This window comes from Sminthopsis crassicaudata, chromosome 1 (genome assembly GCF_048593235.1).
Source record: "Sminthopsis crassicaudata isolate SCR6 chromosome 1, ASM4859323v1, whole genome shotgun sequence".
NCBI lineage: Eukaryota > Metazoa > Chordata > Mammalia > Dasyuromorphia > Dasyuridae > Sminthopsis > Sminthopsis crassicaudata.
Genome location: NC_133617.1, coordinates 422,892,494 through 422,909,488, shown reverse-complemented (window position 1 = coordinate 422,909,488; position 16,995 = coordinate 422,892,494). Strand labels below are relative to the sequence as shown.

The window sequence follows — 16,995 nt, the reverse complement described above, 5'->3', positions numbered from 1 at the left end:
CTTTTAATCTTAACATCTGTCTGAAGTGCAGAGGAAGCAAAAAGTTTGCTCTTTATAAAAATGCTAAGTCAAATATGTAATTCATTCATTTTTGTTCCACTTTAATCTTAGCTCAATTTTTTACTAATCCCACTATCCCAACATAGAGATGAAAAGCTTCCAACAACTCATCAATTATTTGACTTCTCAGAATGAAATAATTACATTGCCTCCAAACAATTCAATATTCCCATGATTCGCTGTTCCTCAAGTGTAATTTTATTCGATTTTTTTTTAAGTTTAAGTCAGGGAGATATACAGTTTGCCAAATCATTCATCTACAGATAGGACTATTTAGCTTGAATTTTCTCCTTTGAACTTGAACACAAGTTCATTGCTTTTTTTAAAAAATTGTTTCTGACAGAAAAACACGAGCCCAACTGAAAAGCTTTGAAAAGCGTCTCATTTTGTCTTCTCGGAAAAGCCAACTACATGGTTTTAAAATCAGTCCTTACTAGATATTTGAATGTTTGTAAATCAAAAGTGCTATTCTTTCAATATTTCTACTATCAGGTATACTAAGGAATTCACTTCAAATGAAGAAGTAGAAACTGGTGACAAATATGAAAATTTATCAATCATCCATCTATCTAGATATTTCAACCTTTTTTACCTGTTATAAAATGTCAATTGGTTCTTCACCCTTCACCATTTCTACCTCCTTCCCAAATCCCATGTCTGAGTCACTATGTAAAATGAAAAATCCTCTTCTCCTACCATTATTTCCTATCATAGAGTCTATCTTAATATCATCCTTTACTTTTCACTGTCTTGTGAAAACACTGCTCAATTGCCGATTTTCATCCAATAAAACTCATTTCACTTTAGTTTTTTCACTTATCAGTAATCATCCTTCAGCAAAGTACTTCATGTCTAAGTCTATCTATCTTCTCAAGTATTGAGTATGCTTCAAGTACTCTCATGCATCCTACATGCTAGGACAGGAGGAAGAAGTATTTGCATACAATTTGCTCCCAATTACCACTTTCAGATCTTTTCTTTCCAAACATCATTCATCAGCCTCTCCCCTTCTTTAAGGTTTATTCTATTCAACTATATCATCCTATTCAGATCTAGTCAGCCACCAGTCTCTTAAGTCATTCTCCCTCCTTTTTCAATAATACCTGTCTTTTCCATCCTGACAACCACACTAATATTCTGGAATTTCAATCATAGAAGCTGATGTTTCTTCAAACACATTGGCTTCACTTACAATAACATCTTCAAAGTCTTGTAACCTACATCTTCACTTTGCCTCACCAACATACAGGTATACCTTTGATCTCACCACCATCCCCAATGTGCTATCTGTCCATGATGTTGGATGCTGAAATTTCTCATCTCTGACCCTTTCTGTCTTTCTATCTCTGTGCTCCTGCCTAGTTCCTAAGCCTTCATCTTTATGCCTCTTAGTTCCTTTATTTCTTCCCTTCTCAAGTTCCCTATACTCCATCTCATTCCCTTCAACCTTAGCAAAAACCTTATTTCCCACTTTCACAAATAATAACTACCATAAGCTCTCTTCTCCCCTGCTTTGTACCTCAGAATTTTTCCACATCTTCTATCCTTTCTTCCTTTGCTCCAATCTCTAAAAAAGAAGTGGCCCTTTTCCTGATTGACTTAAACCCAATCAATCTAATTATACCCCTGATTATGGATTGATTGATCCCATCTCTTCTGGGTTCTTATGGATCTTTCCCCTCCAAACATTTAAATGTTTTCTCTCAATTTCAATCTTTTTTTATTGTTTTTTTTCCCCTTGTTTTCTTCCCTTGCCTATAAACATCCTTAAATTTCACTTGACTCTACTATACCCCAAACATACTATCCTATGTCTCTTCTCCTTTTCTAAAGGCTAACTCCCATAACAAATTGTCTACACTCATTGTACCTTTTTCCAACTGACCATCCACTTCTCAAATTTTTATAAATGGTTTCTGACACTTCTTGGCTACTGAAATTTTTTTTCCCAAAGTTATCCATGTCAACTGATAAATCTACTAGTAGTCTTTTCTTAGTCTTTATCCTACAAAAACAGCAGAGAGGGGTAGTATTTGACCATTCCCTCTGAGGTTTCATGTACAGCTTTCTTGGACCTTTTACCTGATTGAGCATTCCTCAGCCTCTTTTGTTGGATCATCATCCATCTCAATTCTGTCCTGGGACCTTTTTTCTTTTTCTTTATTCTCTTTTGATCTCAACAGCTCCCAAGTGGTTTTCTCTCAATACAGATGATAAATCTTTTACATCTACCTCTAATCTCTCTCCTGGATTCATGAATCAAAAATTGACTGTCACTTCCACCTGGATTTCCCAGCATCTTCAAAGTAGTGTTTGCAATGGAAATCAGCTCCCCCCTCCTAAACCTGAATCTCTTCTAAACTCTACACTTCAGTTATAGATACAACCATCCTCCCAGTAAAGCAGATTCACAAACTTAAAAGTCATCCTTTATTTTTCTCTCCATGTTCCATAACCTGATATGTTGCCAAATAGGGTCAATCCTGTTATTTAACATCTCCCCAAACTGTCAATCATTCTCCTCCCTTACAGACACGAGAGAGGCCTTTATCACTTTTCATCTCTACCTTAGCAATAGCCTTCTAATTAATTTCTCTGATTCAACTCTCCCATCTTTCCAACTGAGGATCCAGACATCTGCTAAGTCAACAAGTTTAATAACACTTCTATTCAAAAATCCTGCATTGCTTCCTATTATTTCTAAGGATAAACTGTAGGCTTCTCAGTCTAATATTTTAAAATCTTCCAAAATACAACTCCCATCTTTCCAAATTTTATTTCATATTACTCTCCATCATACTATATGTTCTAGCCAAAATGGCTGTTCTCCAGAATCAACATTAATTACATCTATCTCCATGTCCATCTATTCATATGATATCAGCTATGCCTGAAATGTACTCACTTTTCTACATCTGCTCAGAACTTCCAAATTCCCTCCTCCAAGGCTCAATGAAGATGCCATTTCTTCCAAAAATCATCTTCCAATATCACTAATAGTTTATTTCCCTTGCCTCAAATTACCTTGCATTTACCTCTCTTATTTACATTTCAAATCCCTGCAGAAAATAAATTCCTAAGGGCAGGAACTGTTTTGTTTTTGTCTTTTTTATCTCCAGGGTTTAGAACACAAGATATACTGGAATCAAAAGGTAGGGAAGTATCCAATTACGGAGGGCTTCAAATGCCAGGCTTAAGTAAATAAGGATTTTGAATTTAGCCTTTATGTGGTAGCAACTGTTAATAACCCTGGAATTATCTTCATCTTTCCATTCTCTTGTCACTTCCCATATCTAGATTACCAAATCTTGCTGATTCTACCTCCATAAAACTTTTTGTTTCCATTCTCTTTTCTCAACCTATATGACTACCAAAGTCAGGCCCTTATTATCTACACTTGTATTGTTTGCCATAGTCTCTTTAGTGGCCTCCCTGCCTATTACAAAGCCTGTTATAACCTGGTTCCAACCTGCCTTTCCAATCTGATTTCCTATTATTCCTGCATTTCTTCCTCCTAGACTAATTTTCATATTTTTGCCTCTGTGTCTATGCACAAGCTGCACCCTCACATCTGGAATGCAATCCCTCTTACTTATTAAAATTTCTATCTTCCTGCAAAACTCACAGTTCAAGTGCCACCTCCTAAGTGAGACTTTCTTGATTCTCTTGATTTATTAAAAGGTCTTCCCTACAAAACTACTTTGGGGTGACACATATCTGTGTATATTTTTCCTCCAAAGTGGAATGCAAGCTCCTTACAAGTAGACTATTTTGGTAAATTTAGACAGACCTTATTTAAGATTCCCATGCAATTGTCCATGAAGATGGTAATGAGGATCTGTATTAGAATGTTGACAGAATAGAGGAGAGGAATCTATGATATAACAAAGACAGAATAGATAGGATGTGGGAACTGAATGTTTGGGAGAAATGAGAAGAAGAATCAAAGATAAACACCAAGGTTGTGAAAATTAGAGTAGGTAAACAGTGATAAAACTGACAATAATAGTCAAGTCAAAAGAAAGGGCAGGTAAAGCATCAGGGATTATATGGTAAGTTCAGTTTTGACCATGATAGTTTAATATGCTGAGTAAAGAGTTTTGCTAGCTTTAGGAGACTTGGGAGTCTATAGCTCAAGAAAGAAGAGAATATGCAAATACATATATGTGGAAATAACTAGTGTAAGAATGAAAATTGAAAAAGGTAGGCATAAATGAGATGATCAAGAAAAAAAGCATAGAGAAAGAAGAAAAGGAGGCTAAATATAGAATTTTGGTCAAACCCACCTTAAGGGATCAGGAAGAGGATAAAGAGTCATTAGGAATGTCACCTCTTATTAAACCTAGGCACAGAAAGCTCTTAACAGATGAAGTATAGATGGTATTTGCAGACAGGCCTTAGGAGATTTGCCATGACCTTACTGGCCCCTATGGGGATAGTGCACTGCCTCCCCTTCTGTTCTACTGAAAAAAGCAAAGGAAAAAGTTGAGATGAGTTCCCAGTGCTCCATGGAGCACCTCTACTTTTAACAAAGGCAGCCTTGTCTTTTACTAAAGCCCAAATTCTAATGACCATTTCATAAAAGAATGTATGAGTATTATTAAACATTTAACCCAAAGCATAAGGCTTAAAGTGCATCAAAAACAAATACAACTTTATCAAATTATCCCATGGAGCATTTACAAGGAGTAATAGGAAAAAAATTAAGACCCTTTAACCTTTATATTTATACTCTAGATACTCTCATCCACAAGGCCAGTAAAATGCTTTTAAAAGAGCTTCTGAAACCCTAGTAATATTTTAATAAAAATAGCAGAAATCAAACCAGTGAAGACAAGGTAAAGACAGTGTTTTGGCACCAGACAAGGGATGTAAAGGGTGAAGGATAAGAAATGATTCACAGTGGTCATGGCAAACAGACTATCTGACAATTACCTGGCAGACTCTGCGGAATATGGGTAGACAAGGCAGAGTGTGGGAGAGGCGCTGCATGGTGCGGGCTGGAGTGCAAGCCAGCCAGAAGACCTAGAGAGAAAAACAAAGAAAGGGGGGGGAAGAAAAGAACAAGCACACACATTGAAGACAGAAAACAGAAAAGTGGCAATAGCTGACAAGAGAGCCCAGAACAAATCTAATGGACCACTTATGAGTGAGAAGCCCAAAATCCAAATTAGCAAAGTTCTCAAAGTCACATCCCCACAGTCACATACCTGAGACACAAAACATATGAACACAATAATAAACTCATTTGTTATAGACATTGAGCTGCGCTTTTTGGACTTCCAAAAGTGGAAAAAAAGAGAAGCACTTACTGTGACTTAGGCCATGGTGGAAAGTTCCAGGGGCAGGGCCTGTAACAATGGCATCCTTGGAGACTCCTGCTTTGGGAGACGAGTCTGCGCTAAAGGAGATCACATGGAGAGGAAACGTATGGAGAGGTGATAAAATCCCCAGTGGTGTTGAGTTCAGGCCTCCAGACAGTTTAGAACTACTGGACTTATAGGATGGTGACAGTACACTTAAGGAAGAGGAGCTGGTTAGCAGTACAGCTCCACTTGTTCCTTTCTGGGAAAGGAAAATAGAAAAGGTTAAAAGTTCAGGTGATTAATAACAGTTTTCTCTCTCTCTTTCTCTCATATATAGAGTGACATAAAAAACACAAAGACTTCCTATATACATGAGTAAACCCAAATATAAATGATCTCTTCTTCCGTTCTTTAGCCCTAATTCCAAAACCCAGCCTCATAAATCCTAAACAAGATTTAACAATCTAATTCAATCAATCATCCCTCATTGTACTACAGATTGTTTTGATCTATTCAAAAGAATTAACACCATATACCATAAATATTTTCCCAGGAAAATTTTTCCACTTAACTAATGATTTTTAAAAACACTAATTTTTTTTCTCTGTATGTTTTGGCATAAGAATAATCTATGTAATGAAAAACTGCTGACTCTTCGTATTATGCTGCTCAGTTAGAAAACCAAGTTCAGTTTTTTATTAGCAAAGCTAACCTCCACTCAACTCCCCAAAGGACCTCAAATTACTACCTAGAATCATACAAAGTTTCAGTTCCTTAGTTTTAGGGAGTCCTTAGAATTGTTGCCACTCACAGAAGCAGCCACTGTAACAATACTGAATTATAATAACATCAATGCATACAGTCTTCTCCAGGGGATTTCTGAAGTCAGCTTATTACCAAATAACCTTCAACTCAGATACAGATTGGCATAACAAGAATTGTTTCTCTAAAAATATTGGAAAAACTAATACTTACCGGCAAGGAGGTAGATGATGTTGCACTACTAACCACGGCTGGCTTAAGGGAAGAGGTCAATAATTTGGCCACCCCTTGTGTCCCACCACTAGAATCTCCATTTGGGCCACCAGGAGGCGCCACTAAAGTCAGCTTTTGGGAAACTGGAGGTTTCTTCAATGTAGAACTTTGTACTGGACGGCTGGAAGGCTGGCTAGAAGAGGAAGCCTGTATACCAGAGATTGAGCTTCCAGATGCAGAGCTCTGAACTGAAGATGCTCCAGATGAAGAACTGCTAGAAGAAACCCCATGTTTAGAAATAGAGCCAGCAACAAAGGGAGATTTGTAAGATTGTCCTGAAGAACTGGATGAATGCTTCCCTGTATAACCCAAAGAAGCTGTAGAGGAGCTAGGGCTCTTATGAGTATTACTAGAAGATGGGTTGCTACCCGAAGAAGGAGGTGCTGAGGAGTGGAAGCTTGGAGCTTTGGTCGAAGTCTTGACCTGTTGGAGAAGGGATCGCTGGGACAGAGGGGAGGCAGCCTTTGGGCTTTGGAGCTTATTGACAAATGGAGCGGGAGGGGTGAAGCTTTTCTGCTGCTGACTACTTGAGTGAAAAACTTTAACTTGGGGGGTGGGCACCAGAGGTGATGTTTGTGATCCATGAGATGTCCGTGGCAAATTATGGTGCTTAAGTTTAGACTGGTGTGCTTCAGACAAGGTTTTACTGGGAGAAGCCTGGCAAGAGAGCTCTTTGTAACTACAATTATCTGTTTTTTTCTCCTGAGAAGACTGCCCCAGTGCCAGTGCCTGTTCAGCCAAAAAATTGAGAGGTGACTGTAGTGAGCTAGCAGGTGATGGAGCAGAAGAATTGGACTTAGGAAAATTTCTTTTTTCCTCAGAACTTGTAAGACCTGTTACTTTATCTGTAGGAGTCTTTGGGGGTGCATGAAGAATGAATTCAGGACTTCCACTTGTCCTGCTGTTCAATGCAGCCAGTTCCTTAGACACTGCTTCCAATGAAGAGGCTGGATTATGAATTAAGTCCTCATCTAGTGAGTCCTCCAGGTTGAAAGAAGCAGGATTAGCAATATTGCTGGATGTTTGAGAAGTACCCAAAGATGACAACTCCCTGGCTGGAGCACCAATGCTCATACCCATTCCCTGATGCTGCTCTGAAGACAAAGTAATGGAGCCACTGGATTGTCCCGATGATATCTTTTTATCAGGTTTGGTGGAAGAATCCTAAAACAAACAAATGGATGAATGAATGGAATATTAATAATATGAAATTATTAAATATTCCTTGGAAAAAAAGAGTCAATCAACTAGTTGTTTCTCTATATGATGAGAAATGAAAAAGAATATAAGTTCCACACTTTTCTGACATCTGGCTGGGATTCTGTATATTTATGTATGTTTCACTGTGGTATGGTATGATGGACAGACTAAAATCAAGTGGAATTTGTAATCAGGTAGTTATTCAATCCTGAACAAGTCATTTAACCTCTTGACTTCAGTTTCCTAATCTGCAAAATGGGGATTATAATAGTTCCTCCCTCGGAGGCTGTCAAATGAGAATATTATTTAAAGAGTTTTCAAAAACTTAAAGCCATTTATATGTCAGCTATTATATTCTCTGACCCTGAAAAACAAAAGATATTTTCAATTTTTTCCTAATTTTTTAATTTACTAAATGTTTATGGGCTAACTGAATGGCTCAGGGATTATTCCAAATTAACTTTTTGCTTTACATCTTACTCATGATATGACTAAATTTATACAGTGCCTTAAGGTTTGCAAAGCACTTTATTCACAACCCTATAATACAAGTATTATTACTATTGTACACAGAGAGAAAACTAAGGCAAAATGAAATGATTTGCACAATTAATAGGTATAAGTGCCTCCAGTCCAAGCCTCTGATTCTGTCTAATAATTCTTCCTCTATACCTCAGTGCCTCTCAAGAGAGTCACATATGTTCCTTACAGTCTACTTAGGTCTCAATAAGTTGAAAAATGGTGTATTTTAAAATATTTTAGTTTTTATTCCTCCATTCTACTCCAGTTTTAGCATGATGAACCAACTTTCCATGGCCAAATCAATTCCTAGGTGTACAGACACAGCACAAGGACTAACATTTGAATATGTCTTCAAAGGACTTTCAAATCTGATATTTTATCTTTGTAGAAACCCTGTGAGATAAGTAGGACAGGTATTATTATTATACCTATTTCACAAATGGAGAAACTGAGATCCGATGAAAATAAAGGAATTCTCTTAAATGCCCTGATTCCCACTAACAGGCATATTTCACTGAATTATGCTGCCTTTCAATACAACATCAAGGGCTGTATATAAACATTCATCACCTTGAAGTACCAATTTTTTCGAGTCACAATATCACTCAACAAGATAAGACGAAGATAAGAACAAAGAATATCACATGATAGAAACTCACCTTCACTTTGACCTTGGCAGCAGTCATGACTTTCTTCTTGGCCCTATTAAAAAACATTAATACAAAAAAAATCATTCAAAGAATAGCTACAGAAAATAACTGCAAGTAATCTAAGAGGTGAAAACATCAAACACTTACAAGATTGAAGTCAGGTGTCCATGTCCTCGCCTACTTTCCTTAAATAGAGTCCTGAAACAGACAAATGGCAATAAGCAATCTGGTCTGGCAATTAGGTCTGCATGAAACTTTTAAGAACATAAACTGACTAGGAGTAGAGATATCTTCTATTTCTCTTTTATCTTCACACAGTTGGTAGTTTGCATATAGTGTATGGTTAACAAATTCTGACTGATCAGTTGCATTGGTCTCACATAAGTCTGCAATTGTGCCAATTAAATCAATTCTTGTGTAAAGGACAACTGTTGAACAGATTCAACCGATTCCAATTCTTCCATTTTTTTTTTTTTTCTGCATGCAACATCCTTTGTTACTCTACTCTTTCCTTTTCAAAGATAAAATCAATAGGTATCCACATTATGCCTTTTCCTGAAAATCTCTACAGACATTAATTCTGAACATTTAAAACTGAACTGTTGAGTTACATATTACAGTTTCATATTACAGACAGGCTCAATTCTTGAAATTTACATGCTGAATCAAGGCCACACAAGGACTATAATTCTGTCACAGAGAATGCTATATATGCTCCTTCTATCAGCTTGAACATTGTACCTCTCTATATCCTATTAAATATATTATACACATTTTAAAAATTTAGATAAGTCTCCAAATAGAATTTAAAAAATACTTTCTCTAATTCTTATGCCCAGGCCTGGTATTTCTATAGAAGTCTAAATGACATTAAGAATATTAATCAAGATGAATATCTTTCCCATCTGTCTATTCTAAGACACTGATCAAAGAAAAGAGAACAAACTGAAGGGGGAAAGGTAAAATTCACATTCAACCTACCTCAAAACGAAAGAGGATAAAGAATAACCAGCCAAAAGCTAACAGATAAGATACTTTGTTCTTTAAAGAATAAAAAATGAATACTACAGCTAAAAACTATTCTTCATGGTTCAAACTCCATTCATGCCACACCTCATCAGTAAATCTTGATATTGAAGCCTACTTATTGTCCCTCACCTGGCCTGCATCCAGCCCTTGGGCCAGAGAGGTTTCACTTCAGCATCCAGAAAAGCTTTCACATAATCTTCCCAGGACTGGGCCTTGTTCCTCTCCAACTCATAGCCATCCAGTTTCATCTTTACCACATGGCAGAGCAACTCCCTGAAGCGGAGGCAGAAAGCAGACTTCAGGTCAGACTACAAAAAATGTTTCTTCAATGTTTCAAATTCTTGCTCTCAGGAGCACTGATGAGAATGAATGATTCTAACCCATCAGATGCCATTAGAATTATGCTCCACAAACCCTCCAATTAATTCAAAGTCTGGGCACACCTGATTTCATCATTCCAGTGGAATTTCTTCCTGGGTCCCATGATGCGTTTACCCCCTTTCTCCTCATCTTCCTCCTCATCAGAACAAATACGTTCTCTCTGGTCCTTGTCTTTCTCCTCCTCCAGCATCCTACAAGATGAAGGTAATTGTTAAGTGGTACTTTAAGGTCACCCAGAAGAACCATCACCTCCCAGGACCCCAAGATGACAGACAATTATTAGCTCATACCAACCCCCAAAGTTAAAAAAGCTGATCAAGATTCACAATTCCATTCAGAAAATACAAGCAAAAATCTTCAGAGATGGGACAGTGGAGTAAAGAAAATAAGAAAATAGAGAGCAAGGTAGCACATAAGGAGAAGGGAGTACTTACTTAGCAAACTTTGCTTGCGTATGTGCCTGGCACTCTTCCTGGTATTTGGCCATCTGCTCTGGCATTGCCCTGCCAATAGCTTCTTTAAGTTTCTGCAGAGGTTCTTTCAGACGCCCTCCCTGTAGAAAGCATTATACAAACTCTAGTTTACTACTTCTTATACTAAGGATATTTCTCAGTACATATCTCAAATATGCTCAGAATTGGAGAAAAGCTAGCCTAAACACCAGGAGCTAAATCTCAGAAGCTGGCTACAAGGGCCACAATACTCTACTCCAAGATGACTCACCTGCTCGTAGAGATGAAGTTTGCGAGCACGTTTGACCAGAGTATCCTTGCTGCAGGGCAGGAATGAAGCAAGATAGGCATACACCCCAGAACGGATCTGGCTATTCAGTTCCCGAGACTGCACCTCTATGCTGAAGAACAAAACAAAATTATCAATGGCCTGCAACTCACTATGACTTATCTTGTCAAATGGCATCTACTGTGGGAAAAAATTCTGAGTAGTCAAGAGAAATGATAACTCAATCCATCCCAAAGCACTTGTCACAAAAAAAAAAAAAAATCAATGTAACATGACCTTATGTAACACGATCTTAACAATTCTTAAGACAAAAACAGCAACTCCAAAACCTCAGTTTTTTTCTAATAAAACAATCAACTAAGACAAGTTTACCATTTCAAAAAACAAAAAGGGATGTCTAAAAAATAATTTTCTTAAATTATCTACTCCACAGAAGAAAAACCTAAGTTCTTAAAAGCTGAAAGTAACAACTTGCTTGTTGTTATATTAAAAACATCACAGCATATTTTAGAAGCTTTCAGGTTCAATTTTCAGTTTTACTCAAGACTAAGTGCCAGGGAAATCCTTATCTTTGCTATGCTTCAATTTCCCAACCTACATCAAAGAGAAGATACCTATCTTCTTAAAAATCCAACTGGCCTATCCTCAGCTGAAGTGGGTTATGAAGTACAAAGCCCACTGAGCAATGGTAATTCCTAAATAATTTTCCTGAAAATTCCACTTCCTCAGAGTAATCAATATAAATGTGCAACGATCAAGGTCATTTTCTACCTCATTACAAAATCACAACAAATTTCCAAATGGAAAACAGCCAACCTTTTTCTATGCCACAATGAAACTGTGAGAAGGGGTGGGAAGATGCCAATCTTTTCTGCCACTACAATCAAAGCCAACAATAAATATACCTCTTCATTAAAAAGGAAAAAAAAAAAAAACCAATCTAGAGAAAGAACAATGCTGATGATCCAAAAATTAATTCTTATAGGGAACAAAAAAAAAAAAAAGAGTTGACAAGAAGATTTTGATAAGTGACCAGGAATGATGAAGAGCTCTGGATAAGGAAGAAGTACTCTTGGTAACTTCATCAAGGTGATATTCAATCTTGTTATTCTTCTGAATTCAAGGCCTAGACTCCCAGACACACTTGACAGAAAAGGGGAAAAAAAAAAAAAAAACATGTCCTCTTCTGATCTACATGCCAAGAGACTTAGAAGCTTTTAATCTAGAAAAAAGACCTTCCATCAGTAGTCTATGACTACTACATCCACAGTATGCTCCTATAATGAATGCCTTTTACCAGGAATTAGGAGAAAAAAAATAAAGAGTACTCTGGAGTATAGTTACTTGGAGGCAGAGAAATCAGCTTACAAACACTGCTACTGAACAAAACACCATCAAACCAATTCAGTTCTTTTTCACTTTTACAGTTTTGCCAAATCCCTTTCAGTTTCAAGTGAATTCTTTTGGCCCAAGTGTATATTCCTATTCCTGAATCTCCCAAGTCTTGTTCCATTCAAACACATTCAAGTAAATGAGGAACACATACAAATAAGTCAAAAAAATTACTCACTCTAGCAGGATGCCATTAATATCCTGGGTGAAGAATCTCTGTTTGCTCTCTCCCTCTGCAGCTCTGGCAGCCTGTTTCATATTAGACAGTAAGATCTATTAGTATATGAACATACACACATTCATACACACACACACACACACACACACAAGGGCACAAGAGCAAACAGTCTTTTAAGAGAAATAGACATAAGCACCAACAAATTTCAACAATTAAATCCTTTATTCTATTCTATCCTATGTTCAAAAAAACAAAGCACACTTATAATCAATATCCTCTAGAGAAGATACACCCAAAGTTCCTTTTAAACACCCATGCATTGCAAAATTATCTTTATACTGTCCAGGACTTAGGGAAACTGGCCACACACAAAAAAAGCAATCAGGATAGAAAAGTGAATGATTCTTGGACTCGAAGCACTGATAAAACTAAAGCCAAGCCAGTATAGTAAACTACAGAAAATTCTCCTTAAACCAATGCAGTACAAAACTGGTTCCTATCATTTAACATATCTAGTTAACAAAAAATGTTTATAATGATGACCTTTCAAGGTCCTAAAGTACTTGTTTTAGTTTTAATGAGATACATATCATGTTAATTCCAAGCCTGAAAGCATGAGTTTAAATTCAGTCTAAGAAACTAGCTATGTGACCCTAAGTAAGTCATTTAAACTTATTTCCTTCAGTTTCCTTATCTGTAAAATGAACTGGAGAAGGAAATGGCAAACCACCACAGTATAAATTTTGCCAAGAAAACCCCAAAAAGGGGACACACATAATTGGATTCAAATGTAAACAAAAATCATTAATATGAGCTTTTTTAAAAAAAATTTAGTTAACCTAAACCCAAGAGCAGCTAGGTGGCATACTAGGTAAGAGTGTTAGGCCCTGGAGTCAAAAAGATTCATTTCCTGAATTCAAATCTGGCCTTAGACACTTACAAGCTAACAATTACTCATCAGATTCTACTGAAAAACATCTGAACCATAACAATCTATACTCATAACATCCTATTCTTTGACTAGGCCATTAAATAGGGATATTTTTCTCTTCCCAAAAATATCACCCAGGACCTCTATGTAATACACCCCAAATCTGAATTTATTTTGTGCGTACAAAATCTAAGTCTCTGAGAAGAAGGCAGATTAAGATTTTATTTTTCCCCATTGGATACTCAAGTGCCTTGCATGTAGCAAATACTTAAATGCTTATTGATTAACATGGGCAGTACAATACAATGGGCAGGTGGAAAGAGTACAAGATTTGCAATCAAAAGAATCTAGTTTAAATCCTAGTTGTCATTTAGTATATATGTGGCCTTCAATATAGTCATTCAAATTCTCAAGTCTGTTTTCAATCAATCAATAAATATCAATAAAGTACTTGCTATGTTCCAGGCACTATGCTACTAACAGATGAGGATAAAAAGGAGGCAAAAGTTAAGTCTCTGCCCTCAAGGATATTTCACAATCTAATGGAGGAAACAATATGCAAACATGTGTGTGTGTGTGTGTGTGTGTGTGTGTAAAATAAAGGTACATACAGAATAGATAGAAAATAAATAACCGAGTGAAGGCCCTGAAATTGAAAGGGAGTTGAGAAAGGCTTCCTGCAGAAAGTGGGATTTAAAGAAAGCCAATGAGGTCAATAGTCAATGCAGAAAAAAAAGATGTGTTCCAGGCATGAAGAACAGTCAAGAGAAAATGCTCAGAAGCTGTGAAACAGTGTTTGGTGGTAAATCCAGGAGACCAGTGTCACTGGATCAAAGAATACAGGGGAGAAAGGTTTAAGAAAAAGAAAGGTTGGAAGAGAATGCTAAGTTATGAAGAATTTTAAACATTGATAATAAGCCACTGGAGTATGGGTATGATATAAAAATTGTGCTTTAAAAACATCATTTTAGAGGCTAAATAGAGGATGGATTTGGAATGGGGAGGAAGACTTGAAAACAGGTAGACTCATCATACTCCAGGTATGAGACGATAAGGTCCTGCACCATAGTGGTGGCAATTTTGAAGGAGAAAATAAGTATATTTGACAGATACTGCATTGATAGGTATTGACTGGAATGACAAGAATCCAGAATGATCCTTAGGTTTCAAGGAGAAGAGAGGATGGTGCTGTCTGCTACATTAATAGGGAAAGTAAATGGATAGAGGTTTTGGGAGGGAAGATAAATTATCTATTGGATATCCACAGTTCTAGATGTATGAAAGACAGAAATTTGAGAGTGAAGTCAGCAAATGGGGAAGGAAAGACAGATTTGAGAATCACCAGAGATGGTAACTAAATGAAATATTTTCAAAAAAAAAACACTGCAAGATTTTATATGTGGCTAATTAGTCACCAAGGGCTGATATAGTATAGTCAAGAAAAAACTTCTGTTAACTAGGGATTTATATCAAAGTGGACTATCACTTCAATACAATGAAGAAATAATTCTTCTAGAGGAAAAGGTTAGAAACATGGGTTCCAGAAGACAAAGTAGACAAATGGTATTCCCAAATGCTAAGATTTTTAAGAAGGGAAAATGTGACCTGAAGTCATAAAGACTTCGGTTCAAAGTCTATCTCCAGACGTTAATAACTAGCTATATAATTGTTGGATAAGTCACTCAAGACTAGTTTCCTTAATTTTAAAATGGGGCTAATAATTGCATTGAACTCTTAGAAGAGAGTTGTGAGAAACAAATGAGTAAAGTGCTTTGCAAACCTTAATACATCAATGTTTAAAAAGAAAAGAACAGAGATGGAACCAGTAATCCCTTTAAATATTCAGGTCAGCACCTGCTCTTCAGTTTATGGTCTTAGAAAACTGCCTGGAGAACTGAGAGATTATATTATTTGCTTAAGATTATACAGATATTAAATATGAGTCAGGGATAAGACTTGAACACAGGTCTTTTTCATTCCAAAACTAGTTTTCTATACACTATGTGCCATGCTTCCCACACATGTCAATGTTATCATTAGTAATAGTAGTTATTTAAATATATTTAATCCACCATTGTCTAATCAGCTTCTGACACTTCCTGCTTTCTATCTTGATACTTTTATCCTACAAAAACTGTAGCTGTAATTTGTGGGGGGAGGGAGGTATTATTCATTCCATATAGTTTAGATTTATTTCACTAATAATCAAAACGCAACTTCACCATAGTATTTTTATCAATGTCTCTCCAAATCTGCTTTAACAACTATTTTCCAACTATAATTTCTAATTACTTATATTTTTCAGTATTGCCCATCTCTTATGATGATTTTTGAAAAATGAGTGAAACTTTATGGACTTTATTTTTACCTTTAGGCTTTAATTTCTATCTGTAATTGATAAATGGCTATATCTACATATTTGTGTGTATTTGAGAGAGGAACTAATTCATTAAAGGCACCAAATTAAGACAGATCTCTAAGTCTTTGAAGAACCAATTTTTCCCCACAAGTGCATATAAATGGACAAACCTTCAATAATCTGGGAAGATATTCAGAATGCCTGGACCATTAAAATTTACTTTAACTATATAAACTTTTTATGGTTTCATGTTACTAACTTTAGGAAATACTAGTTTCAATATGGACAGTCATACTTCTAAGAAATCTATAAGCTTTTATAATTAATTCCAAAAGCAATAACCTTTTTCTGATGCTCAATTCCATCCGTGCTCAGAACAAAAAGTTTTAATCACTTTGTTTCCTCCTGATATTTGGGATTTTTAACATTAATGCTAAATTGAAAAGTCCAATAAGACCCAATTTGGGAGAGCTGCCAACATTACCTAAGAAGGCAGCCTGAACTATCCTTAAACCATTGTTTAAATTCCAGGAACAATTAAGGGAGCTTTGCCAATAAAGTGGAACTGATATAGTTAAAATAAATTGAATTAAAAGGCAAAAGATCATTATCTCAAAATATCTGGATTCAACAGGATCCATGAATTGTATAGAATCAACACTGAATCTACCTTCTTCAGCTACACAGAATCAATAGTCAAATTTAACTAAGAACTTTTACATCTACCTCAGATGGAAACTGAGAGCAAGTTAAGAAGACTGTATGAATGTAATAAAGATTACAAAAATGTGCCATGCTTTCCCCTTAATAGCCTTTAAGTTGTCCAATAAACAATTTTTAAAATTTCTGTACTCTAGTTTGCTCATTAAATTAAAGCAACTTCTTGCCAAGACTATTTCCCATGATCATCAATAACCACCTCACATTATACAGTCCTTTAATGTCTGCAAAGCACTTTACTGAAAAAACAGACCTGTAAAGCAGGTGGAGCAGTAATTATTCCAATTTTATAAAAATGAGGAAAGAGGTTTAATACAAATTGCTTGAGGGCAGATAGTTCCACTTTGGTCTTCTCTTGGAAATATAGCATATAAAGGGGAGTAAGTTATTTCCCTTATTTACTCTTTATTTTAGACAAATTGGCCTACTTATTATTTCCCTACAGACATTTATTTCACCTCCATTTCTGTGTCTTTGCTCAGACTTCTACA

General features: G+C 36.2%; 1 protein-coding gene across 8 annotated transcripts in view; it reads right to left on the bottom strand.

Annotated features, from left to right (window-relative positions):
• The window catches only part of UBN1 (ubinuclein 1), a 40,204-nt gene that overhangs the window by 8,117 nt on the left and 15,092 nt on the right, over positions 1 to 16,995 (bottom strand). For 3 of the 8 annotated variants that reach the window (XR_012484526.1, XM_074280424.1, XM_074280425.1), the window contains exons 9-18: positions 12,495 to 12,565; positions 10,907 to 11,036; positions 10,618 to 10,736; positions 10,246 to 10,374; positions 9,932 to 10,075; positions 8,921 to 8,971; positions 8,783 to 8,825; positions 6,342 to 7,565; positions 5,373 to 5,625; positions 4,996 to 5,085 (exon numbers count right to left, since the gene is read on the bottom strand). Coding sequence is in view for 4 of the 8 variants with exons in the window: in XM_074280424.1 (XP_074136525.1) it covers positions 4,996 to 5,085; positions 5,373 to 5,625; positions 6,342 to 7,565; positions 8,783 to 8,825; positions 8,921 to 8,971; positions 9,932 to 10,075; positions 10,246 to 10,374; positions 10,618 to 10,736; positions 10,907 to 11,036; positions 12,495 to 12,565 (2,254 nt within the window). In the remaining 4 variants the exon portion in view is untranslated. Of the gene's footprint in view, positions 1 to 4,346; positions 4,524 to 4,995; positions 5,086 to 5,372; positions 5,626 to 6,341; positions 7,566 to 8,782; positions 8,826 to 8,920; positions 8,972 to 9,931; positions 10,076 to 10,245; positions 10,375 to 10,617; positions 10,737 to 10,906; positions 11,037 to 12,494; positions 12,566 to 16,995 lie in introns of all 8 variants that reach the window. The other 5 variants (XR_012484527.1, XM_074280426.1, XM_074280427.1 and 2 more) reach the window with 2 other exon arrangements.